The 27,426-nt window shown below is 42.0% G+C and overlaps 1 protein-coding gene across 8 annotated transcripts in view; it reads left to right on the top strand.

Moving 5' to 3' along the window:
* Positions 1-27,426, top strand: part of ASAP1 (ArfGAP with SH3 domain, ankyrin repeat and PH domain 1) — a 396,678-nt gene that overhangs the window by 319,380 nt on the left and 49,872 nt on the right. For all 8 annotated transcript variants that reach the window (XM_065519634.1, XM_045399283.2, XM_005564080.4 and 5 more), the window contains 6 exons: positions 4,354-4,540; positions 4,786-4,871; positions 6,033-6,148; positions 6,286-6,353; positions 7,290-7,397; positions 10,677-10,905. In XM_065519634.1, coding sequence (XP_065375706.1) covers positions 4,354-4,540; positions 4,786-4,871; positions 6,033-6,148; positions 6,286-6,353; positions 7,290-7,397; positions 10,677-10,905 — 794 coding nt within the window. The remainder of the gene's footprint in view (positions 1-4,353; positions 4,541-4,785; positions 4,872-6,032; positions 6,149-6,285; positions 6,354-7,289; positions 7,398-10,676; positions 10,906-27,426) is intronic.

Raw genomic sequence — 27,426 nt, 5'->3', positions numbered from 1 at the left:
ACTCTATGGCAGAGTCACACAACAGAACACTATGAGATGGAAAAAAAAAAAGCACAAATTACACTGAAAAGCTTTTCAAAAGTTAATTTGATTGTAAAACTACCATGAACAAATAAGACCTAAGTTTTACTTTACCAACTTGATAACAGCAAGTGCTCAGGTACATACACAATGTAGTCTTGCCCACCCCAGCATTTTTGAAATGTTTGCATGACCCAAACCTTGAAGGCACTGCTGCCAGATGAATGTCATAACAGCATGGATTTTTATGTCCTGTTTCTCACGTGGGAAGCAGCATCAGCATCGCCTGGTCAGCTTTGCACCTCATCTAGTCATTTGGCCTCTGTAAGGCTTTCGCCTGCAAAATGTCTGTGGTTCTCCAGTATCACTAATGTTGTGGTTAAGATCACAGATTTTGGAGCCAGACTGCTGGATTTCATATCATAGCTCTGCCTTTTCCTAAACTATGTGATCTTGGACAAGTAACTTTAATTGTCTGTGCCTTAGTTTCCTCATCCAGAACATATATCTACCTCATAGGGTTGTGGTGACAAAGGGCTTGAATAAAAAGTGCTTGGAGCAGCATTTGGTCTATAGTTAGTGCTGTATAAGTATCTATTATTGTTATTATTGGTCTGTAGTAAGTGCTGTATAAGTATTTACAACTACTACTATTATTACTTCCTTGTTTGGCCAGTGACCCAGAGGCATAAAGTGAACCTCTTGTAACATGCAGTTTGATCACTCATTTAGTCATTGATCAAATCCTTATGGGGCAGCTTCCCTGCTTCAGGCACTCTTGTAGGTGCTGAAGATACAATAGCAAACAAGACAGAGTTTCTGTCCTGCTTACATTCTGAGGAGAGGATAACACAGGGAATTAAAAAGTCGGTAATACAATTACACATTGTATTAGGTGTTATGAAGAAAGTGCAACAAGAGGAGGTGTTGAAGTGTGTGGGGAAAGGGAAGGGGGTATTTTTTTCAGGTTGAAGGTAGGGAAAGTGCAGAGCTGAGGGGCATGAAGGCCCCCTCCCTGGGGGAAGCAGCCAGGCAGCTGGAACAGTCATTGTGCGTGCCCCAAGGGGCAGAAGGAAGATGTGGAGGGAGAGAACTGAGCAAGAGGGAGATGGGGGGGAATGCTGGGCAAGATGGAGATGGGGCCAGATCATGTAGGTCATGGACTGCCTGGGGATTTGATTGTGTGATTGAGAGGTTTTAAACAGGAGTGGCATGATCTGAGTTATTTTCTAAATTATCTTTTTTTTTTTTTGAGACGGAGTTTCACTCTCATTGCCCAAGCTGGAGTACAATAACGTGATCTTGGCTCACTGCAACCTCCACCTCCCAGGTTCAAGCGATTCTCCTGTCTCAGCCTCCCGAGTAGCTGGGATTACAGGCATGCGCCACTACACCCGACTAGTTTTCTGTATTTTTAGTAGAGAAAGGGTTGCTTCATGTTGGTCAGGCTGGTCTGGAACTCCCGACCTCAGGTGATTCACCCGCCTTGGCCTCCCAGTGTGCTGGGGTTACAGGCATGAGCCAGCGCGCCCGGCCTCTTAAACTGATGATGTGATACTGGTTCTCAACCAAGGGTGACTTTGCCCCCAGAGGATACTTGGCAATGTCTGGAGATAGTCTAGTTGTGGTGACTTGGACAGGTGCTACAGGCACCTGGTGGGTAGAGGTCCAGGATAGTGCTAAACATCCTACAATGCATAGGACAGCTGTCAAGAGAAAAGAATTACCCAGCCCCAAATGTCAGTAGGGCTGAGAATGAGAAACCCAGTTGTAGCTGATGTGTGAAGGACAGGCTTGTGGGGAATGTGATGGGGCCTGGGTGCCTATGGAAACAGACAGGGAAGAAGCTGTTAGACTAGATCCACTGAGCACTGAAGGTAAACTGGACAAAGGTGGTAGCAATTAAGGTAATGAAATGTGGTTGACTTTCCAATATATTTTGAAGGGAGAGCCAACAGTTTTAATATGAGATGTTAAAGACTGTGTCAAGATGACACCCAAGGTTTTACATCTAGGCAAATAGATAGTAGCATTAACGAAAACAGAGTAGATAAAGAGAGGACTGGGTTTAAGGGGACAGAGGAGAAAAGTTGTCTTCATCAGCCATAGGACTAGAATTCTAGTGTCCAGATTTCCAGACAAATCTATTTTCCACTGTCCCTATTACTTCAATGTCAGAAAACCTTAAATTGCAGGGGACCATGGGCTGAGTGCCCATAGAAAGTTGAAGGCATTGTGCCTAGTAAGAGCCAGATACTTCCTATGGCCACAGAATTAGCGACCTAAGGATAGAGGTGATTTTCAGGGTGATCATGTGATACCTGAGCACCCTCTGCATCATGTCTTCCAGTAATTGTGTGGGCATCTTTGTGATATTTCCAGTGACAGTAAGCCACCTGCAGACATTCCTGAAATGCAGATGAATGCGTAGAAACAGTAATCTAAGATCTACCACCCCGCAACTTTGCATCTTTAAGCCTAGTTCTGCCTTCCCGGATAATAATTGGGAAGGAAGCTTTCAAATGAACCCCTAACACATGCATCACTCTTTGTTCCTTACCCATAATCTTGCTTCTTTGGAAGGCAGCTATGATTACTAATATTTCACAGGTAAGGAAACTGAGACTCAGTGAGAACTTGATTTACCCACGGTCACATAGTCTCAGACTTGAATCAAGAGCCATTTAATTTTTAAGTCTGCTGCTCCATCCATCAACACAGTAGCTGCCTTTCACACTTTATATAAGACACATGCAGCAGAGGCCTCAGAAGCCAGGCTTGGGCCATTCTTTTGATTACTGGAAGTCCTCTAATTCATCAGGCTCTTGCCATCCTAAAAGGACTTTGACCTAAGCATAAAGAACACCCATGAGCATAAGATCTTGGTTACTTAGTAGAATCAGTTGATCTTTTCTCAACTGCACAGGGTTGAGAAAAGACCAGAGGCTGTGTGCCATCATCAAGCAGCCCAACTGTTTTTACTGCCAACCCAGAATGAAAGAAAAAGGTACCAGCACAGTGTTAAACTGTGTTGCCTGACTGTGGGGTGTTGGAAACAGCAGCAGCTTCCACAGGTGGAATGCATATTTTTGAGCAAGAAAGTTCATGTCCTTTGTGTTAGAGCCCTCTCAGAAGGAAGAAAACAGTTATTAGGCACTGTACATCCTTTAATTCAAAATATACCAATGTCTTATCCACATTTTCAGATTTAAAAAAAAAATCAAGCTCATGACGATTAAGCAGTTTCCCGTGGTCACACAGCTGGGATGTTGTAGAACTAAGATTTAATCCAAAGTTCATTTACTGTCTTTATTAATTAGCTCATGTAACTGGGAAATTCAAGGGGTGGATTCAGGTGCAGCTGGATCCAGGCTTGACAGCATCACATGGATGCTAGCTCTGTTTCCCTGACTCTTACCTCTCCTTTACTCTGAGCTGACTTCCATTTTAGTCTTTCCCCAGAGGTGGCCAAGGCGACCATTGGACCACTTAGGTCATATACTCAACCCTGTGGCTGGGAGGTGAGCTTAGTCCCACCAGAAACACTTGAACTGAAGTAAGGAAGGCAATTCTCAAGAGAAGGAAAAAGTACCACACCCCTTCAGACTTTAGGCATGTTATCCACGAGGTCTCCTGCTCCCATACTGAAACCTATGCAGGAAAGACAGCTCATCTTCACCCCTTTGGAGCTCAATGCCTGACCTGGGGGAGTTGCTTCAGTGACAGCCTTTCTGAGCCTTAGTTTCCTCACCTATAAAATAGAGAGTTATGGCCGGGTGCAGTGGCTCACGCCTGTAATCCCAACACTTTGGGAGGCCAATGCAGGAGGATTGCTTGAGCTCAGGAGTTCAAGACCAGCCTGGGCAACAGAGCAAGACCCCATCCTTTTAAAAATTTTACAAAATAAAATAAAAAGGGAGTTATATCAGACGACAAAAATCCTTTCCATGAAGCTCTGAAAACTTTTAATTGGTCTTTCAGAATGTTTAACTTCTTAATTTTTTTAATTTCTTCATATGCTTGTATATCAGAGTTTGAAGTATTTATAAATAGTTGATTTCTCATGCTGTTGGTCAAGTGAAAAAGAAATCTGTGATTTATGTGCCCGTTTACTTTGTAACTATATCTATTACCTGTGTATATATTAGTAAATATATACTATTTTCTTTATTCTGTCGCTATTGGAGTAATTTGGTCTAAAACCTGGTTTACTTGAATGGTGAAAAGAAGCATATCTGAATTAAAATAACTTATCAAAGAGAAATGTTTGTCAGAAAAATGTAAACCTTTCTTAGCACTTGGAAAATAAAACTTCTTTATTTTCTGTTTTAGGACTGTACGAAAAGAATATATCACTGCAAAGTATGTAGATCATAGATTTTCAAGGAAGACATGTTCAACTTCATCAGCTAAACTAAATGAATTGCTTGAGGCCATCAAATCCAGGGATTTACTTGCACTAATTCAAGTCTATGCAGAAGGGGTAGAGCTAATGGAACCACTGCTGGAACCTGGGCAGGTAAGGCCTCACTAAAATCATAGGATAAAAAGTAGTGCGGAAAATCAGTTTAAAAGGTGACTTATTTTAACATTATATACCATATAATGAGACTCTTATACATTGGGTGGCCATGTCTAAATCAAGAGAATATGAGAGTGAAAAGGTATACTCCTTATAATTACTTGGGGGGCAACTGATATATATGTAGCCTCCCTTAGCAGAGCATATTATCGACTTACTTGTATTTTTCCTTCCCTTTTTAGGAGCTTGGGGAGACAGCCCTTCACCTTGCCGTCCGAACTGCAGACCAGACATCTCTCCATTTGGTTGACTTCCTTGTACAAAACTGGTATCATTTTTGTTTTCTCTGTTGAATTACTTGAATTCGCCTTATAAATTAACACAAACCAGTCCTATCAGTGGCCTAGATCAGGAATTGGCAAGCTTTTTCTGTATTGCGCTAGATATAAAAATTATTTTTGGCTTTGCAGGCATGAAGTCTCTCTGTCAGGGCTATTCACTTCTGCGATGGTAGTGTGAAAGCAGCCATAGACAATGTGTAAACAAGCAAGTGTGGTTGTATTCCAATAAAGCTTTATTACTTTATTTATGAAAACAGACAGTGAACCAGATATGGCCTACAGGCTGTAGTTTGCCATCCCTTGGCCTTTGTAAATGTAAAATTATGTCTGTATGCAAAAATCTGCTGCACAGATTGGACACATTTCCTAACCATTAGGAGAGGTTAAAAGAGAGAAGACTTAACAGCACAGGTCAACCAGATTTGTAAGTTTTCATTGTTCATAAATTCGTAAGACAGCAGCAATGTGTGTGGCTGGATCAGTAGCTCATTCAAGTTTGGGATATACTGATGGGAGTATAAGAGTGAACATAGGAAGTTTGGACTTGCTGGATTGTTTATTCTTTATCTGTTCTGTAAGCAACAGATTATGAGAAGGAACTGGAGCTCATCCAAAGAAGATGATCAAAATAGTGAGGGGATTTGAACCCATGTAGGAAGAGTGGTACATAGACACAAGCCAAATTGTATAAAAGTCCAGGTTTCTTCCTCAGAGACGATATAGCATAGTGGCTCAAAGCATTGGCTCCAGAGACAGATTACCTGTGTTCAGATATCTCTGCTTCACCATCCCTATCTTAAAAATCTTGAAAGCAAGCACTTCAGCCTCTCTGCGCTTCAGGTTTTTCTATCTGTAAAACAGGTTATTATTAGTACTTACCCCATCAGATGGTTGTAAAGATTCAATGAACTAAGACATATAAACGTTAAGAAACAGTGTCTGTCCCATAGTACCTGGCACTCTGAATAAATGCTGGCTGTTATCACTGTATTGCTTATAAATCTAGGTTAGAAACATCATAATTTTCTCTATTATAATAATTAGGTCTCAAATTTGACTCAGTCGTCAGCACAAAAATAAGTGGCTAATCTATAGTTTTAAGTTATAGAGTAAGTCATTTTTTTTCTAATAATCATCTAATTTTTCAGTGGGAACCTGGATAAGCAGACGGCCCTGGGAAATACAGTTCTACACTACTGTAGTATGTACAGTAAACCTGAGTGTTTGAAGCTTTTGCTCAGGAGCAAGCCCACTGTGGATATAGGTGAGAGTGTGTCCCAGTGTCTTCATGACTGTATTAAAAGCATGTGTTGTGTGTTACATCGTAATTTGATTATTGTTCCTTGCCTTCTTAAGGTGTTTCCTAGATAATTATGCAAATTAATTTTTTCCCTGTTTCAGTTAACCAGGCTGGAGAAACTGCCCTAGACATAGCAAAGAGACTAAAAGCTACCCAATGTGAAGATCTGGTAAGCAAAAATGGATGTGGGAGATTTATTAGACTTTGGCTGCCTTAAAAGTGTCATTCTGAGAAGCTAGAATTGAATATTTAAAATGCATATTTTTTTTTAACATTGGCTAAAGAAAATCAGATAAGCAATGTGCTACATTAGAAAAAGTGGTAAATTGATAAATTTGTCATCCACATGTTTTTGGAATGCAGTTAAAGGAGATGAAAGGCATTACAGAAGTATTATTACCAGATCGGCTTGTGGATTGAGGTCATGCTTTTTATTTCCCAGACCCATAAGACTTTCTCTGCAGCTTAACAGTAAAGAATTATTTGAGAAGCTGCTCCAAAAATTGGGCAAGTAAAGCTCAGAGTGCAGTGGTCTTCAAAATGTTAACACACTGTTCTCCCAGCCCCTCCCCTTCCTGTGCACACTCACCTTTTTTGACCCCACTAGTTCTTGCTTAGCAAGTCAGGGCCTTCACATTAGTATGATTCTCTTGAGTTTCTGCTAAGTGCCAGGTTCCAGGCTCACCAGTTGGGCCTTTTTATTCTTAAAGAATCCTTTGAGACAATTATCCCTGCTCCCATTTTATGAATGAGAAAATGGAGCCACAGATTGGACTGGGACCTTAAAAGCCTACCTCTTAAACTTCAAAGACTCATTTTGCCGTTCAGCCAGGAATTTGCAAGTTTGAAGCCCATTTAATAAGAAGAAAGCTTTTAATTTTGGAGACAAGTCATCAAAATAAAGAAGGCTCTGCCTCCAATTGTTTGCATTTCTTCTTGAGCCTGTCACATAGCAGTGCAGCTTGTCTAATCAGAGTGTTGCCTGTAGTACACCCAGATGATTCATTGAAAACTAGGAATAAGGTGGGATTTGCTCAGTGTTTGTGTAATATTGGGATGTTTCAGCATTTAAATTAAAATGGTGCACATTTGCTGTTCCTTCCAGCTTTCCCAGGCTAAATCTGGAAAGTTCAATCCACATGTCCATGTAGAATATGAGTGGAATCTTCGACAGGAGGAGATGGATGAAAGCGATGATGATCTGGATGACAAAGTGAGTATAAATTATGTCCTCAAATTCCTTAACACTTACCCCAACTTTTTCTACTCTGTGTAGACAAGATCCATTTTTGGTGAGATTGATTGATTGTGGTTTTATGATCCAATGTACCAGGGCCATTTTTGTTGTTCAGTCCTTATTGGGCACCATTTAACAGCTATGTTAAGGTTGTCCAGAAACAGAGCCAACAGGATAGGGAGAGAGAAAGAGAATTTTTTTTTTTAAGGAATTCTCTCACATGATTGAAGGGGCTGTCAAATTCAAAATGCACAGGGCAGGCCAGCAGGCTGGAAATCCCAGCAGGAGTTAATGTTGCAGTCTTCAGGCTAAAGACAGTCTGGAGGCAGCATTCCTTCCTCTTTGGGGGACCTCAGTCTTTTCTCTTAAGGCCTTTCTTTGGCCGATTAGGTGAGGCACACCCATATCATGAAGGGTAGTTCCCTTGACTTGAAATCTACTCATTTAAATGATAATTGCATCTAAAAAATTACTGTAACATCCAGACTAGTGTTTTACCAAACACCAGGACACTGTAGCCTGTTGACACATAAAATTGACCATGAGGCTGGGCATGGTGGTTTATGCCTGTAATCCCAGCGCTTTGGGAGGCCAAGGCAGAACTATTGCTTGAGGCCAGGAATTTGAGACCAACCTAAGCAAAATGGTGAGACCCTGTCTCTATAAAGTAAATGGATCAATCAATACAACGTGATGGTGCTACTGGAGAAGCTGAGGCAGGAGGATTGCTTGAGCCCAGGAGTTTGAGGCTGCAATGAGCTATGATCATTGCACTCTGGCCTGAATGACAGAGCAAGACCCTTTATCTAAAAAAAAAAAAGTAAACAAAAAATTACAAAACAAGTAATTACTAAGTAAATAACAGTTGTTATTTATTGAACATAATCACGCACCATACAATGTTTCGGCTCACAACACACTGCGTACTCAATGGGGATCCCTATAAGATTAAAATGGAACTGAAAAATAGCCATCACTTAGTGATGCCATAGATGTCGTAATACCATAGTGCAACGCATTCCTCATATGGTTGTGGGGATGTTGGTATAAACCAACCTACTGCACTGAGTTGTATAAAAATGTACAATAATATCCTAGGCCTTCACTCACACCCGGAGCAGCTTCCAGTCCTTCAAGCTCCATTCATGGAAAGTGTCCTACATAGATGTACCATTTTTTAATCTCATATACCATATTTTTATTTTACCTCCTCTATGTTTAGATACACAAGTAATTACTATTGTGTTACAGTCATTTACAGTGTTTAGTACAGTAACTTGCTGTACAGGTTTTAGCCTGGGAGCAATAGGCTATACCATATAGCCTAGGTGTGTAGTAGGCACTCCCATCTAGGTTTGTGTAAGTATACTCTATGATGTTTGCATAAGAATGAAATCACCTAACACATTTCTCAGAATGTATGCCCGTCATTAAGGAATTATGTTCATTAAATATGGATTAGACAGATTTAAGTGCTTATGTTATCTCAGATCGTCTTTATTGAAAGTCCATAACCGGGTGCGGTGGCTCACACCTGTAATTCCAGCACTTTGGGAGGGTGAGACAGGTGGATTGCTTGAGCCCAGAAGCTTGAGACCAGCCTGGGCAACATAGCGAAACCCTCTCTCTACAAAAAATACAAAAATTAGCTGGCCGTGGTGGTGTGCACCTGTGGTCCCAGCTGCTCGGGAGGCAGAGGTGGGAGAATCACTGGAGCCCGGGAACTCAAGGCTTTGGTGAGCCAAGATCATGCCACTGCACTCCAGCCTGGGTGTGGGTGTTTGAGTAAGACCCTATCTCAGAGAAAAAAAAAAAAAAGTACATAAGGGACATTGTTATCCCCATTTTACAGAAGAGAAAACTTAAAAAGAGAATTTAACAATTTGTCTAAAGTCTCTCAGCTAGTAAACACAGTTTGGAGGATTAAACCCAGTTCTCACTGAGTTTTCCTTATAGGCAGTTAATTACCTCTGAAAGTTCATTCATGCATTAATTGATTGCCTATGTATTGGACTTTTCCTCTATCCCAGGCAGGATGTAAGGAATAGCCAAAGAGGTCCTCAAAGCCTTAACAACTTTAAGAGGAAATAAATTATAATACAATGTGATAATCATTATAAGAGTTTGGAAAAATTCCTGAGAAGTATTCAGAGGACCAAGCAGCCACCTCAGTCTACCTTCTCAAGGACATTGGAGACCGGTTTCTAAGGATAGGTAGAAGCTTGCCCGGGAAAGAAGTGGGGTGGAATGCATCATTCCAGAACACCATGTGCCAAGGGAAGGAGTCGTGGTAGAGCCTGGATGTCTGAGGAATGGAGAGAACCACTTTGTGTGAGACACATTCACCTGGCTGGCTGGGGAGAGGCAGGCAAACCAGATCGGGATGACTTTGTGGGCCAAGTTTGGCCTTTGGGTTTTTGTGCAAGCAGTCAGAAGCCCACAGAGGTTTATTGTCTAAAGAGCAAGGTTTCCCACCAGCTCTCGCTGCAGTGTGGAAAATGGACTGGAGGAAGGAAACTGGAGAAGGGGCCATTCCAGAGGCTAGAGCTACAGTGGGAGCTGGTGAGCACCTGCACTAGGAGTGGCTTCCAGGGGTGTTTCCAAGGTGAATACAGGAACCAGGGACTCCAGGTGACACTGAGGTTTCTAACTTGGGCAGTTGAATGGATCCTAATGCTATCACCACAAGCGCAAATACCAGAGACACCTCATGGGCCATTGGTTTGGAACACAAGTCATTGGGGTTGGATTTACAGATCTGTAAGTCATTATTGTGTAGGGGGCAGTGGGTGTGAATCTGTTTACTTTGCAGGGGATATAAAATGAGAAAAGAGGCAAAGAATGAGAACTTCAACATTAAAGTGTTGAGCAGAGAAGAAAACTTAATGTAGCAAATTAGAAATAGGTGGAAATACTATTCAAATGTTGCTAAAAAAAAAAGTCCTGCATTCTGAAAGTGTTTGCTAATTAAAGGTTAAATCTACCTGTGACCTTACTGTGCTTCTGACACTGCTGCTGATCCTAACCAGTGTTGCACTAGTGTGATTATTCATAGTGGTGAAAGATACAAAAGTGTGGTATCTAGATCCTCCCCTTGTACTGTGTCACCACCATGAGGCTCGTTGTGGCCGACCTCATAAAGCTCAGAGAGCCACAAGAACCCAGATTCCCACCTGCGCCTGCCCTGCAGAGGCCCTCTGTACACCTGAAGGGTGGTCCTTGATTTTCATTTCACCTTCTTATTTCATCTGCCAGCCAAGCCCCATCAAGAAAGAGCGCTCCCCCAGACCTCAGAGCTTCTGCCACTCCTCCAGCATCTCCCCCCAGGACAAGCCGGCACTGCCAGGATTCAGCACTCCAAGGGACAAACAGCGGCTCTCCTACGGAGCCTTCACCAACCAGATCTTCGTCTCCACAAGCACAGACTCACCCACATCACCAACCACGGAGGCTCCCCCTCTGCCTCCTAGAAACGCCGGGAAAGGTATGGGCTTTGAGAAGGGCTTGTGACTCCATTCTCAGAGCTGGTAGTCTAGCCAGCTTTGAGGTAAGAATTGCAGGTTACATTTGAGTGGTGTGGATCGTGTTGTCAGGAGCAGCTTGCAATAGGGACCATGCCATTTGCCAGGCACCAAGAGCAGGACAGGCAGTGCTGTGGGCACTCATTGTGCATTATTTGTGTTAACCTCACAACAACCCTGTGAAGTATGTGCTTTTGTGCCCATTTTACAGAAGAGGAAACTAAGGCTCAGTGAGGTACACTGACTTGCCCAAGGTCACACCACTGGTAAGAGGTAAAGTTGAAATTCAATCCGAGGTCCACGTGGCTCCAGAACCTGTACTTTTTATATTGTGGAGTGGAATTTCAGTTCTCTGAAAAGTTACTTTTCTCTGCGTTAAAATGCCTCTCTTTTGAAGATGCTAGTAATACTAATGGTAGTTAATAGTTATGGAGCACTTGCCTGTGAGAGGCTCTACGCCTAGTACTTCTCATGTAGTGGTCTCAAAATGAGATAGGTACTATTATGTAATTACTGGCATCATGTAGATTAGGGGATTTGTTCAGAGATACTGAGTAATTGACCTATAGTTCTCAGCTACTGGGGATTCTAACCCAGGTTCTGTGTGACCAAAGCCCATTCTCTTGTATTCTCTAATGAGGATCATTTTTCCAGAGACAGTACTTGGAGAGGAATTTCTTTTCCCTTGAGACAGGTCTTGCTCAGTCGCCTCCATCTCCGGGGCTCAAGTGATCCTGATCCTCCCACCTCAGCCTCCCAAATAGCTGGAACCACAGGTGCGTGGCACCATGCCCAGCCTTTTTTTTTTTTTTTTTTTTGGTAGAGACGAGGTCTTGCTATGTTGCCCAGGCTGGTCTTGAATTCCTGTAGTCAACTGATCCTCCCACCTTGACACCCCAAGGTGCTGGGATTACAGGCATGAGCCACTGCGCCGAGACGAGGAATCCTACTCAGAGGAGGGTTGTTGTGCTGTGTGTTGTCAAATGTCTCACAGGGCTAGCACCTCAGGCTAACATTAAAGTGTTACCCTAGCCAGTAGGGATAATTGAGAGGTACCCAGAGCTATAGCTTCAAGTTTGGTCTTCGCCAGTGAATCCAAATGCAGGGTTCTCCCTGTGTTCTCAGCTCATGCTCCCACAGGTTTCAAGGCCTCTCGCTACACAATGCCATGCCTATTTGAATCACACTAGGGCTATTTTCTGGGAAATGTGAGCTTTATTCAAAACAGTGTTTTTTCAGAGCTTATTCTCTATTGAAATAGTGTTATAAATGGGAGCTGTGTTCTTAGAGAGACCCCAAATGGCCTCATAGATCATAATGTAACGGAGAAAAGTTAAAATAACGCTTTGCCATGAATAGCTATACTCAAAGATAACCAGTGGCCACACAGTAATAGTGCATGTAAGCCAAAGGTCTAACCCGCTAGTGTTTGCTTACCATTCCATGCATTGTACTAAAATGTATGTTTTTAAATTACTCACATATCAAGCTGCAGGTCTGTAGTATAAGAATGCTGTGTTGCTGCTTCGTTGTGGGTAATGGCATTCCCCATCAGGGTAGCAGTCTGACGTAGAGCAGAACCCTACAGAGGACTGTGAGAAGCCTCCAGACCAAATACAGTAATGAAAAAAGTGACTGAAAGATTTCATATCCCCTGAGTGTGGTTACCAACATAGCAATGGGGACCTGTCTAGACAGGCACAGCCTATGCCTGTTCAGAGAGCCTCTAGGTCATTGAGAGTCCTGAAAATTGTTTATAGAAGAAAATGACACCAGAGTCCTAGGGGCCAAGAGACCCCCTCACTTCCCTCCACTCCCTTCTGTCATTTTATCTCAAGGGGGACACAGAAACCCATAATATATACTGTCTGACTTCGTGCCAAGCATATCTCTCATGCCTTGAATAAATTCTAACCAGCTCTTTACCAAAGACCCAGAAGACAAAGACTAAATTTATTTAGTGTTCCAGCTGCTAAAACAAGTGTTTCAGACTTGGCCACAGCAACCGTGGTCATCTAAGGATAGAGTACTTTCCCCACTTCCCCCACAAAAAGCCCATAATTGAAAATAGAAATCCTCCCTACAAAAACCAAGAGTGTTCTTCGTGGCTGTTCAGGACATCAAATTCAGAGATTTGGCCTGTCTGCTGTTATGACGTAGGGAGTACAGCCTTCTCATGACTTTTATGAGGGATTTGAAATGTGCGATATCCCATAGCTAGCTCAGCTCACATGCGCTTACTTTTGGAAAACTGATAATGTTTAGAATGGAGCTCTTAGAAGACATTGTTAAAGATCAGCTGATGCTCTCTGTGCAGAGATAATTCTTCTCTGTTTTTTGGCCCCTATGTTTTTTTTCATTTCCTTCTGTTGAACTGATAGAACCATTTGCATGAAAACAAGGATGTCTTGGATCTCTCATTTGAGTTCCTTGTTCTCCATGACAAATAAAGCAGAGGTCTCTATTTGCAGCAGAAGTCATTTCCTCAACTGTGAATTTAGGGGTCTGAAGGACCCCTAAATTAAGTCTTCCGGTGAGACAGAAACAGACACTTGAGATAAAGTCCCCACAAAGGAGAAGAGGAGAAAGAATTATTCTGAATCTAGCTGAGGAATATTTTCAAGAAACTCCAGCTGCCTCATCAAAATTCAAAGAAGCTTGACCTAAATTACCATCAAGCAAAGCCCCCTTGTGCTTATACGTGAGCAGTGCCCCATAGTCTCAGAGGAGCTCAGTAGCTCAGAATCCCAAAATCACTGTCCTCAAGCCCCATACGGAAACATTTGGCTGCCTAACCCCTCTTCAGATGTGGGATCCAGAGAGACTAAATCAAAGCTATAAAATTAATTTAAGTGTGAGGCAGTTTCTCGTTTGTGATCGGTAGCTTCCCCCTGCCCCCACCCCACTTCTACCGTACGTTTATTAACTCTGGCTCTTGGTCTGGGTGCAGTGGCTCATGCCTATAATCCCAACACTTAGGGAGGCCGAGGTGGGCGGATCACCTGAGGTTGGGAGTTCGAGACCACCCTGACCAACATGGAGAAACCCCGTCTCTACTAAAAATACAAAATTAGCCAGATGTGGTGGTGCCTGCCTGTAATCCCAGCTACTCGGGAGGCTGAGGCAGGAGAATCGCTTGAACCTGGGAGGCAAGAGTGGAACTCCATCTCAAAGAAAACAAAAAAACAAAAACCGGTTCTTGAGGCTTGCCAAGATTAGTTTCTTTTTAACGTTTAATTAAAATAATATCACAGAACCTAGGTTTATTTATTTTTTAGAAGTGGAGGCTTGCCCTGTTCCCGAGGCTGGAGTACGGTGGTATAATCATAGCTCACTGCACCCTTGAACTTCTGATCTTGAGCAATCCTGCTGTCTTTTTGACACAACGTCTCACTCTACTGCCCAGGCTAGAGTGCAGTGGCACAATCTTGGCTCACTGCAACCTCCACCTCCCTGTTTTCAAGCGATTCTCTTGCCTCAGCCTCCCAAGTAGCTGGGATTACAGGCGCCCGCCACCATGCCCAGTTAATTTTTGTATTTTTAGTAGAGACAGGGTTTCACCACATTGGCCAGGCTGGTCACGAACTCCTGACCTCAGGTGATCCACCTGCTTCGGCCTCCGAAAGTGCCGGGATTACAGAGGTGAGCCACCATGCCCAGCCAAGACTGTTAAATTAACAAATGTTCTGGATAATGAGACTGGGCACTTGGTAGGCATCTTAACTCAGAGAAAGGATGTGTTAAGTAAAAGAATGATAATTCCAATCTCAAGAAGGTTCTTTAACATGCTTAAAAGAACTAACCTTTTAAGCTTTTAGAAAGGCAAATGACTGATATACTAATCACAGTTCATTTCCATCTATTCCTGAAGCCAGGCCTCTAGAATCAGGCGTTATATAGCCCTTCTCAATAGCATGTGAATACCTGTAAGTATTAATTCTGCATTTCATACATATTTGCTATAATGTAGACTTCCTACCTTAGACAGGCTCTGGCTTGGAACTAATAAACTAGCAGATAACCTGCGCAAAAATAGCATGGTGCCTGGCATACTGAGAGCCTCAATAGATGCTTGTTGATGAAGGGTTGGTGCCACAGAGAAAATTGAATCAGTTGCTACCTTGCCAACAGCTAGGTGAAGAAAGAGACTAACTACTCTCATTAATGAAAGTATGTGCAGTAGTTTGAGAGTAACAAACTAAGGCAGAGCAGTCTGTGTCAAGCCAAACCATGGCTGCCTGGACAGCTGTGAACTCCTGAAAAGCCTTTCAAGCATCACCTTCTCCTCTTCCAAGAAGCCTTCTTTTCTCTGCCATACAAAAGAGACTGTGGTCGGGTGTGGTGTCTCATAACTGTAATCCCAGCACTGTGGGAGACCAAGGCAGGCAGATCACCTGAGGTCAGGAGTTCGAGACCAGCCTGGCCAATATGGTGAAACCCCGTCTCTACTAAAAATACACAGAATTAGCCAGGCGCTGTGGCCTGTGCCTGTAATCCAAGCTACTCAGGATTCTGAGGCAGGAGAATTGCTTGAACCCAGGAGGCAGAGGTTGCCGTGAACCAAGATCACACCACGACACTTCAGCCTGGGCTACAGAATGAGACTCCATCTCAAAAATACATACATACATACTTCTTAAAAAAAGAGAGAGGAGGGTGCCCAAGATGGCCGAATAGGAACAGCCCCAGCCTCCAGCTCCCAGCGTGAGCGACACAGAAGACGGGTTATTTCTGCATTTTCAACCGAGGTGCCGGGTTCATCTCACTGGGGCGTGTCAGACAGTCGGTGCTGGTCAGTGGGTGCAGCCCAACCAGCGAGAGCTGAAGCAGGGCGAGGCATCAACTCACCTGGGAAGCATAAGGGGGAAGGGAATTCCTTTTCCTAGCCAAGGGAAACTGAGGCACGCAACACCTGGAAAATCGGATAACTCCCTCTCTAATACTGCACTTTACCAAGGGTCTTAGAAAATGGCACACCAGGAGATTTATATCCCACACCTGGCCCAGAGGGTCCCACACCCATGGAGCCTCCCTCATTGCTAGCACAGCAGTCTGAGATCTAACTGCAAGGCAGTGCATCTCCCCCTCCAAAGGAATGCAGCTCATCGCCAGCAACGGAACAAAGCTGGACAGAGAATGACTTCGACGAGTTGAGAGAAGAAGGCTTCAGTCGATCAGACTTCTCAGAGCTAAAGGAGGAACTGCGTAACCAGCGCTAAGAAACTAAAAACCTTGAAAAAAGAATGGATGAATGGATAACTAGAATAATCAATGCAGAGAAGACCTTAAAAGAACTGATAGAGATGAAAACCATGACACGAGAACTACGTGACAAATGCACAAGCTTCAGTAACTGACTCTATCAACTGGAAGAAAGAGTATCAGTGATTGAAGATCAAATGAATGAAATGAAGCGAGAAGAGAAGTGTAGAGAAAGAAGAGTAAAAAGAAATGAACAAAGCCTCCAAGAAATATGGGATTATGTAAAAAGACCAAATCTACGTCTGATTGGTGTGCCTGAAAGTAGCGGGGAATATGGAACCAAGTTGGAAAGCACTCTGCAGGATATCATCCAGGAGAACTTCCCCAACCTAGCAAGGCAGGCCACCATTCAAATTCAGGAAATACAGAGAACGCCACAAAGATACTCCTCAAGAAGAGCAACTCCAAGACGCATAATTGTCAGATTCACCAAAGTTGAAATGAAGAAAAAAATGTTAAGGGCAGCCAAAGAGAAAGGTCGGGTTACCCACAAAGGGAAGCCCATCAGACTAACAGCAGATCTCTGGGCAGAAACTCTACAAGCCAGAAGAGAGTGGGGGCCAATATTCAACATTCTTAAAGAAAAAACTTTCAACCCAGAATTATCCAGCCAAACTAAGTTTCATAAGTGAAGGAGAAATAAAATCCTTTACAGACAAGCAAATGCTTAGAGATTTTGTCACCACCAGGCCTGCCCTACAAGAGATCCTGAAGGAAGCGCTAAACATGGAAAGGAACAGCCGGTACCAGCCATTGCAAAAACATGTCAAAGTGTAAAGTCCATCGATGCTAGGAAGAAATTGCATCAACTAATGAGCAAAATAAGCAGCTAATATCATAATGACAGGATCAAGTTCACACATAACAATATTAACCTTAAATGTAAATGGACTAAATGGTCCAATTAAAAGACACAGACTGGCAAATTGGATAAAGAATCAAGACCCATCAGTTTGCTGTATTCAGGAGACCCATCTCACATGCAGAGACACACATAGGCTCAAAATAAAGGAATGGAGGAAGATCTACCAAGCAAATGGAAAACAAAAAAAAAAGCAGGGGCTGCAATCCTAGTCTGATAAAACAGACTTTAAACCATCAAAGATCAAAAGAGACAAAGAAGGGCATTACATAATGGTAAAGGGATCAATTCATCAGGAAGAGCTAACTATCCTAAATATATATGCACCCAATACAGGAGCACCCAGATTCACAAAGCAAGTCCTTAGAGACTTACAAAGAGACTTAGACTCCCATACAATAATAATGGGAGACTTTAACACCCCCACTGTCAACATTGGACAGATCAACGAGACAGAAAGTTAACAAGGATATCCAGGAATTGAACTCAACTCTGCACCAAGCGGACCTAATAGACATCTACAGAACTCTCCACCCCAAATCAACAGAATATACATTCTTCTCAGCACCACATCACACTTATTTCAAAATTGACCACATAGTTGGAAGTAAAGCCCTCCTCAGCAAATGTACAAGAACAGAAGTTATAACAAACTGTCTCTCAGACCACAGTGCAATCAAACTAGAACTCAGGACTAAGAAACTCAATCAAAACCGCTCAACTGCAAGGAAACTGAACAACCTGCTCCTGAATGACTACTGCATACATAGCGAAATGAAGGCAGAAATAAAGATGTTCTTTGAAACCAATGAGAACAAAGATACAACATACCAGAATCTCTGGGACACATTTAAAGCAGTGTGTAGAGGGAAATTTATAGCACTAAATGCCTACAAGAGAAAGCAGGAAAGATCTAAAATTGACACCCTAACATCACAATTCAAAGAACTAGAGAAGCAAGAGCAAACACATTCAAAAGCTAGCAGAAGGCAAGAAATAACTAAGATCAGAGCAGAACTGAAGGAGATAGAGACACAAAAAACCCTCCAAAAACTCCATGAATCCAGGAGCTGGTTTTTTGAAAAGATCAACAAAATTGATAGACTACTAGCAAGACTAATAAAGAAGAAAAGAGAGAAGAATCAAATAGATGCAATAAAAAGTGATAAAGGAGATATCACCACTGACCCCACAGAAATACAAACTACCATCAGAGAATGCTGTAAACACCTCTATGCAAATAAACTAGAAAACCTAGAAGAAATGGATAATTTCCTGGACACTTACACTCTCCCAAGACTAAACCAGGAAGAGGTTGAATCCCTGAATACACCAATAGCAGACTCTGAAATTGAGGCAATAATTAATAGCCTACCAACCAAAAAAAGTCCAGGACCAGACAGATTCACAGCCAAATTCTACCAGAGGTACAAGGAGGAGCTGGTACCATTCCTTCTGAAACTATTCCGATCAATAGAAAAAGAGGGAATCCTCCCTAACTCACTTTATGAGGCCAACATCATCCTGATACCAAAGCCTGGCAGAGACACAACAAAAAAAGAGAATTTTAGACCAATATCCCTGATGAACATCGATGCAGAAATCCTCAATAAAATACTGGCAAACCAAATCCAGCAGCACATCAAAAAACTTATCCACCATGATCAAGTGGGCTTCATCCCTGGGATGCAAGGCTGGTTCAACATATGCAAATCAATAAATGTAATCCAGCATACAAACAGAACCAAAGACAAAAACCACATGATTATCTCAATAGATGCAGAAAAGGCCTTCGACAAAATTCAACAGCCCCTCATGCTAAAAAAAACTCAGTAAATTTGGTATTGATGGAACATATCTCAAAATAATAAGAGCTATGTATGACACACCCACAGCCAATATCATACTGAATGGGCACAAACTGGAAGCATTCCCTTTGAAAACTGGCACAAGACAGGGATGCCCTCTCTCACCACTCCTATTCAACATAGTGTTGGAAGTTCTGGCTAGGGCAGTCAGGCAAGAGAAAGAAATCAAGGGTATTCAGTTAGGAAAAGAAGAAGTCAAATTGTCCCTGTTTGCAGATGACATGATTGTATATTTAGAAAACCCCATCATCTCAGCCCAAAATCTCCTTAAGCTGATAAGCAGCTTCAGCAAAGTCTCAGGATACAAAATGTGCAAAAATCACAAGCGTTCTTATACACCAGTAACAGACAAACAGAGAGCCAAATCATGAATGAACTCCCATTCACAATAGCTTCAAAGAGAGTAAAATACCTAGGAATCCAACTTACAAGGGATGCAAAGGACCTATTCAAGGAGAACTACAAACCACTGCTCAGTGAAATAAAAGAGGACACAAACAAATGGAAGAACATACCATACTCATGGATAGGAAGAATCAATATCGTGAAAATGGCCATACTGCCCAAGGTAATTTATAGATTCAGTGCAATCCCCATTAAGCTACCAATGAGTTTCTTCACAGAATTGGAAAAAACTACTTTGAAGTTCATATGGAACCAAAAACCCTCATTGCCAAGACAATCCTAAGCCCAAAGAACAAAGCTGGAGGCATCAGACTACCTGACTTCAAACTATACTACAAGGCTACAGTAACCAAAACAGCATGGTACTGGTACCAAAACAGATATATAGACCAATGGAACAGAGCGGAGCCCTCAGAAATAATACCACACATCTACAGCCATCTGATCTTTGACAAACCTGACAAAAACAAGAAATGGGGAAAGGATTCCCTATTTCATGAATGGTGCTGGGAAAATTGGCTAGCCATAAGTAGAAAGCTGAAACTGGATCCTTTCCTTACTCCTTATGCAAAAATTAATTCAAGATGGATTAGAGACTTAAATGTTAGACCTAAAACCATAAAAACCCTAGAAGAAAACCTAGGTAATACCATTCAGGACATAGGCATGGGCAAGGACTTCATGTCTAAAACACCAAAAGCAATGGCAGCAAAATCCAAAATTGACAAATGGGATCTAATTAAACTAAAGAGCTTCTGCACAGCAAAAGAAACTACCATCAGAGTGAACAGGCAACCTACAGAATGGGAGAAAATTTTTGCAATCTACTCATCTGACAAAGGGCTAATATCCATAACCTACAAAGAACTCAAATTTACAAGAAAAAAACAAACAACCCCATCAAAAAGTGGGCAAAGTATATGAGCAGACACTTCTCAAAAGAAGACATTCATAATACAGCCAACAAACACATGAAAAAAGGCTCATCATCACTTGCCATCAGAGAAATGCAAATCAAAACCATAATGAGATACCATCTCACACCAGTTAGAATGACAATCATTAAAAAATCAGGAAACAACAGTGCTGGAGAGGAGGTGGAGAAATAGGAACACTTTTACACTGTTGGTAGGACTGTAAACTAATTCAACCATTGTGGAAAACATTGTGGCGATTCCTCAAAGATATAGACCTAGAAATACCATTTGACCCAGCCATCCCATTACTGGGTATATACCCAAAGGATTATAAATCATGCTGCTATAAAGACACATGCACATGTATGTTTATTGCAGCACTATTTCCAATAGCAAAGACTTGGAATCAACCCAAATGTCCATCAGTGACAGACTGGATTAAGAAAGTGTGGCACATATACACCATGGAATACTATGCAGCCATAAAAAAGGATGAGTTCGTGTCCTTTGTAGGGACATGGATGCAGCTGGAAACCATCATTCTCAGCAAACTATCGCAAGAACAGAAAACCAATCACTGCATGTTCTCACTCATAGGTGGGAATTGAACAATGAGATCACTTGGACACAGGAAGGGGAACATCACACACCGGGTCCTATTGTGGGGAGGGGACAGGGGGAAGGGATAGCATTAGGAGATATACCTAATGTAAATGACGAGTTAATGGGTGCAGCACACCAACATGGCACAAGTATACATATGTAACAAACCTGCACATTGTGCACATGTACCCTAGAACTTAAAGTATAATAAAAAATAAATAATAAATAATAAAATTTAAAAAGAGAAACTATGGGCTCGGCATGGTGGCTCACACCTGTTATCCCAGCACTTTGGGAGGCCGAGGCGGGTGGATCACGAGGTCAGGAGATCGAGACCATCCTGGCTAACACGGTGAAACCCTGTCTCTACTAAAAATCCAAAAAAAAATTAGCCAGGTTTGGTGGAAGGCGCCTGTACTCCCAGGTACTCAGGAGGCTGAGGCAGGAGAGTGGCATGAACCTGGAGGCAGAGCTTGCAGTGAGCCGAGATTGCGCCACTTCTCTCCAACCTGGGCCACAGGGCAGACTCCCCTATGGTTTCTTCCTCATAAGGCCCAATCCTGCTCCGTACTTGTCTCATCCTAACATTGAGCCAATCTTTCTGATTTTCAGAGTCTTCAACTGAGAAATAAGGATTAGATGTCTACCTTGCTTAGAGAGCATGAAATAATGTCTGTGAAGTGACTGGCACATAGTGAGCATTCAGTAAATACAAGTTTGTTCAATCCTCTTGCATGTGTTCATGTTAACAAACATTCTGGGCACTGGAAATGTAAAGAAGGAAGAAGTACCTCCCACTCTTAGGGCTCCAGAGAAAGAGGACACAGTAGAATATGCCCCTGGGGCCAGTTAGGGAGCATTCCTGGAGGAGCAGGAAAGAGAAGTGCTGTTCACAGCTTCAGAGAGAGGATTAGGGAAGTCTTCAATGCACTCTTCCAGTTAGGAGTAGAACTCCTCAAGGACAAAGGCTGTGAATGAGCTGCCTTTGCATCCCTGGTACAGAGTAGGATGCTCATTATTGCTCATCGAATGCATAAACAACAGCAGAAAGAATCAGTGAAAACGTGTACAGCAATAGGTGGCCAGGGTAAGGAGGGGACACTTGTAAAACTAAACCAGATGTCCATAGGTATTATAGTTGACTTGCTGAAAATCTAATAAATGTTTGCAGCAGTTGTGCCCAGACACAGCTGTGTGTGCATTTTAGACATTTCTCCAACTTTCCTTGGAGATCCGTGGCAGTAGATAGGAAAAAGAGTAGAAAGGGTGAAGACTTGCTCAGTGTATGACAGCGCCTGCCACCATGAAAGCGCACTACTGCATGATTCAGACTCGCATGGGAAATATTTTCCTATCAGTGGTATTATTCATATATTGATGACTTTACAGTTTCCTGCGGTTTTTTATCTCATGGGAAGACAGTCATTTGAGTGGCTTGATATTAAAGCTTACCATAGGCTGTCACCCTTCATTTGTGTTTTGTTTTAGGGTGTTTTTTTTTTTGTTTGGGTTTGGTTTGCATTTGGGTTTTTGGCCTTTTTAAATCTTTTCCCCCTGTCCTTCGAAAGACATTGCACGTGAATCACCTAGTGCTGACCCAGAGTATCGTCTGATTTTTGCCCTGAATATTGACCTTGACTGAGGCTCTCTAGCTAAGTTACCTGACTGCCAGGGTGTGGAAAGGGAAGCAGAGGAAATCCTTGTTGTGCCTCTGGCATTCAGGGGTGGGTGAGTAATTGTTAAAGAATCAGCCATAAGTCTCTTGAATCCCAGTACTTTCTTCTTAATTATCAGTGTCATAGAAGGAGGTGGAAGGGACAGATGGATAGCTAATGCTGTTTCCTGTGTGGAAATCAGTTGACAGAGCAGTGTGGCACATATCATGGACACCAGCCTGTCCTGTAATCCTGGCCAGCCCTGCTGACTTACTCTAGTGTTCCAGCACACACTACTCCACCATGGCTGTTTCTCCATCTGAATGTGGAGATAACAGCTCCTCCCTTCTACACTGAGTCTTTCTTTGTATAAATATAAGGTTAATTACTTTTTAAAGTAATTAACATAAGCTTTCCACTCTTTTTTTTTTTTTTTTTTTTTTTTTGAGATGGAGTCTCCCTCTGCCGCCCAGGCTGGAGTGCAGTGGCCCGATCTCAGCTCACTGCAAGCTCCGCCTCCCGGGTTCACGCCATTCTCCTGCCTCAGCCTTCCGAGTAGCTGGGACTACAGACACCCGCCACCGTGCCCGGCTAGTTTTTTGTATTTTTTAGTAGAGACGGGGTTTCACCGTGTTAGCCAGGATGGTCTCGATCTCCTGACCTCGTGATCCGCCCGTCTCGGCCTCCCAAAGTGCTGGAATTAAGCTTTCCACTCTTTTAAGCTTTATGCTATGAAAACCATTAGATCAGTTAGGAGGAATAAGTTCAAAAGATCTGTTATACAACCTGGTGACTCTAGTTAATAATGTACTGTATTCTTGAAAATTGCTAAGAGAGTAGATTTTAAATGTTCTCGCTACAAACAAAAAGATACATATGTGAAGTAGTTCATCTGTTAATTAGCTCAATTTAGCCATTTCACAATGTACAGTTACCTCATCCCATGCCAAAGCTCCAGGAATACTCAAGTCCCTTATATAAAATGGTGTAGTATTTGCATATAACCTATACACATTCTCCTGTGTACTTTAAATCATCTCTAGATTGCTTCTTATACCTACACAATGTAAATGCTATGTAAATGCTTGCTATACTATATTGTTTGTTTTTTGTTGTTGTTGGATTATTCTTTATTGTGGGGTTTTTTTTTCCTGAATATATTTAATCCAGGGTTGGTTAAACCTGCAGATGTAGAACTCCCAGATGCAAAGGTCCAACTGTATACTTATTTCAAAACGATGTGTTACACGTAATAAATATATATGTTATCAATTAAAAATAAATTTAAAAAAGAAAACTATAAGAAAGTGATAAAATCTTCATGTGTTTTGTCCCAAGTTGGATAGATATAACTTTTGTCATTACCCTTCCTATGTGGCAGTTTAGAATGTGTAAATTATATTTCTACAGACAACTTTTTCAGAAACTGTCAAGGTAATTTTTAAGCCATCTTCTAGGTCTTTTCTTTTCTTTGAAACTTCAGTTATACTTTTATTTGGTCTCCCAGTGTAAGAAACCTTTGGTTTTTCTGTGTGTAACTAAAAACCAGATATACAAGGATATTGAAAAAACATCTTCCTGACTTACACCATGAATTATCTTTATAGTCGTTGTTTGAAATGCTTATTTCCCAGTGCCGTAAAGAAATAGCACTTGAACATAAATTTAATTTTTTCAGCAAGGCCCTTTTTGTATTTTCTGTAGAAAGCGTACACTTGCCAGCAGTTTTGCCACGAGAATACACCAAACAAATGAGACAGGGTCATTTATAACCTGACATGTCCATCCTATTGCTCTGTCCAGTTTCCACTGGCTGGAATGGGACCTCATATTTTGTATTTGTCCTAATTGTCTAGTAACTTAGAACTTTTTGTTGTTGTTGTTGTTTTTGTTTTTGTTTTGTTTTGTTTTTTGAGACGGAGTCTCGCTCTGTCGCCCAGGCTGGAGTGCAGTGGCGTGATCTCGGCTCACTGCAAGCTCCGCCTCCTGGGTTTACGCCATTCTCCTGCCTCAGCCTCCTGAGTAGCTGGGACTACAGGCGCCCGCCACCGCGCCCAGCTAATTTTTTGTATTTTTAGTAGAGACGGGGTTTCACCGTGGTCTCGATCTCCTGACCTTGTGATCCGCCCGCCTCGGCCTCCCAAAGTGCTGGGATTACAGGCGTGAGCCACCGCGCCCGGCAACTTAGAACTTTTTAAAAGAGGCAAAGGCAGAGAAGAACAAAGGAAGGAGGAAGTAACTTGTGGAATGCTGAGAAAGGTAAAAACACCTTCAAATAAGGAAGAGGAACAGGCCATGACCTGATGCTTGCTTAAACCAGTATAAGCATGCCAGGGCAAATTTTCAGGCTAAATTGTGGGAGCTAAGAACATAAAGTTCATTGATTTCTTTATTATGGCTAGTAGATATTTAAGAATGTTAGCACAGGTCTTTGAATAAATTTTGCTTCTAAGAGAAGTTACTATTTATTCCTAATTAGACAGGGAGGAAAGTCTTTGAAGAAGAACCTCTACTGTACTTTTTCAGTCGTATACTGAGTACCCAGAACGTGCCAGGCCCTGGCATGAGAGCTGTGGAGATAATACAGATCATGCCCTATGGAAGCACACAATCTGGAAAGGAAGAGAAATTGTAGCTGTAATGTATAGTAGAGAATATCTAGTGCCATTAAGCCCTGGAAGCTCGGAGATAGAGCAGGTGTTCCGTGGAAGAGGGGATGGATTAGAGAAGGATTCTGGATGAGGTTACATTTGAACTGACCCTTAAAAAATGAAGATGTATCCAAAATCTGTGGGATACAGTAAAAGCAATACTAAAAAGGAAGTTTATAGCAGTAAATGCCTACATGGAAAAAGAAAAACATCACTGGGTGTAGTGGCTTATGCCTGTAATCCCAGCACTTTGGGAGGCCGAGGCGGGTGGATCACCTGAGGGAGGTTGGGAATTCGAGACCAGCCTGGCCAACATGGTGAAACCCCGTCTCTACTAAAACTACAAAAATTAGCTGGGCGTGGTGGCACACGCCTGTAATCCCAGCTCCTTAGGAGGCTGAGGCAGAAGAATCACTTGAACCCGGGAGGCGGAGGTTGTAGTGAGCTGAGATCGCGTCACTGCACTCCAGCCTGGGTGACAAGAGCGAAACTCCCATCTCAAAAAAACAAAAAAATAAGAATGTCAAATAAACAGCCTAATGACGCACCTCAAGGAACTAGAAAAGCAAGGACAAACCAAATCCAAAATTAGTAAAAGGAAAGAAAAAAGATCAGAGCAGAAATAAATAAAGTTGCAACTGAAAAGACAATACAGAAAAGCAACAACTGTTGTGTTTTTTTGAAAAGATGAAAAAAATTGACAAGCCTTTAGCTAGAAAAGAAAAAAAAGAAGACCCAAATAAATAATATTAGAAATGAAAAAAGAGGCTGATACCACAAAAATACAAAGGTCATTGTAGGAGACTATTATAAATAATGATAGACCAGCAAATTAGGAAACCTAGAGGAAATGGACAAATTCCTGGAAACAACCACCAAGATTGAACCAGGAAGAAATAGAAAACCTGAACAGATTAATAATAAGTAACAACATGGAATCGGTAATAAAAAGCCTCCCAGCAAAGAAAACCCCAGGACCAGATGGCTTTATTACTTGAATTCTGCCAAATCTTTAAAATTTAAACAACTAGGCCGGATATGGTGGCTCATGCCTGTAATCCCAATGCTTTGGGAGACTGAGTCAGGAGGATCACTTGAGGCCAGGAGTTTGAGACCAGTCTGTGCAATGTGGTGAGACCCTGTCTCTACAAAAAATATAAATAAAAAATTAGTTGGGCATGGTGGCACCTACCTGTGATGCTAACTACACAGAAGACTGAAGCAAGATGATCACTTGAGCCCAGGAGGTCAAAGCTGCAGTAAGTCAAGATCACACCACTGCACTTCAGCCTGGGTGACAGAGCAAGACCCTGTCTCAATCAATCAATAAATAGTAAAGAAAAACTAGCACCAATTCTTAAACTATTCCAAAAAATTGAAGGCAAAGGAATTTTTTCCCAACTCATCCTATGAGGCCAGCATTGCCCTGATACCAAAACCAGACAAGGACACAACAAAGAAAACTACAGGCCAATATCCTTGTTGAACATAGATGCAAAAAATCCTAACCAAATACTAACAAACTGAATCCAACAACACATCAAAAGATAATACACCATGATAAAGTGTGATATATCCCAGGGATGCAAGGATGGTTCAACATCACTAATCAATAAATGTGACATACCACATCAACAGAATGAAGGACAAAAGCCATATGATGATCTAAATGGATGCAGAAAAAGTATTTGATAAAATTCAACATCCCTTCCTAATAAAAACCTTCAATAAATTAGGTATAGAAGGAACGTACCTCAAAATAATTAAAGGCCATATGTGACAGACTCACAGCTAAATCATCCTGAATAGGGGAAAGCTGAAAGCTTTTTCTCTAAGAACTGGAAGAAGACAAGGATGCCCACTTTCACCATTCCTGCTCAGATAGTACTGGAAGTAGTCCTAGCTAGAGCAGTCAGGCAAGAGAATGCAATAAAGGGCATCCAGACTGGAAAAGAGGAAGTCAGATTGTTCCTCTTTTCAGATGACATGATCTTCTATATAGAAAAACCTAAAGACGCCAACAAAAACACACTTAAAACTGATGAATAAATTCATTAAAGTGACAGGATACAAAATCAACATGCAAAAATCAGCAACGTTTCTATACACCAGTAACAAACTACCTTAAAAAGAAATCAACCAAAAGTCGGGTGTGATGGCTCACACCTATAATCCCAGCACTTTAGGAGGACGAGGTGGGTGCACTGCTTGAGCTTAGGAGTTTGAGACCAGCCTGGGCAACATGGTGAAACCCTATCACT

This window comes from Macaca fascicularis, chromosome 8, assembly GCF_037993035.2.
Source record: "Macaca fascicularis isolate 582-1 chromosome 8, T2T-MFA8v1.1".
Lineage (NCBI taxonomy): Eukaryota > Metazoa > Chordata > Mammalia > Primates > Cercopithecidae > Macaca > Macaca fascicularis.
Note: the sequence above shows the minus strand (reverse complement) of the source record. Positions and strands in the feature narration are given on the sequence as shown.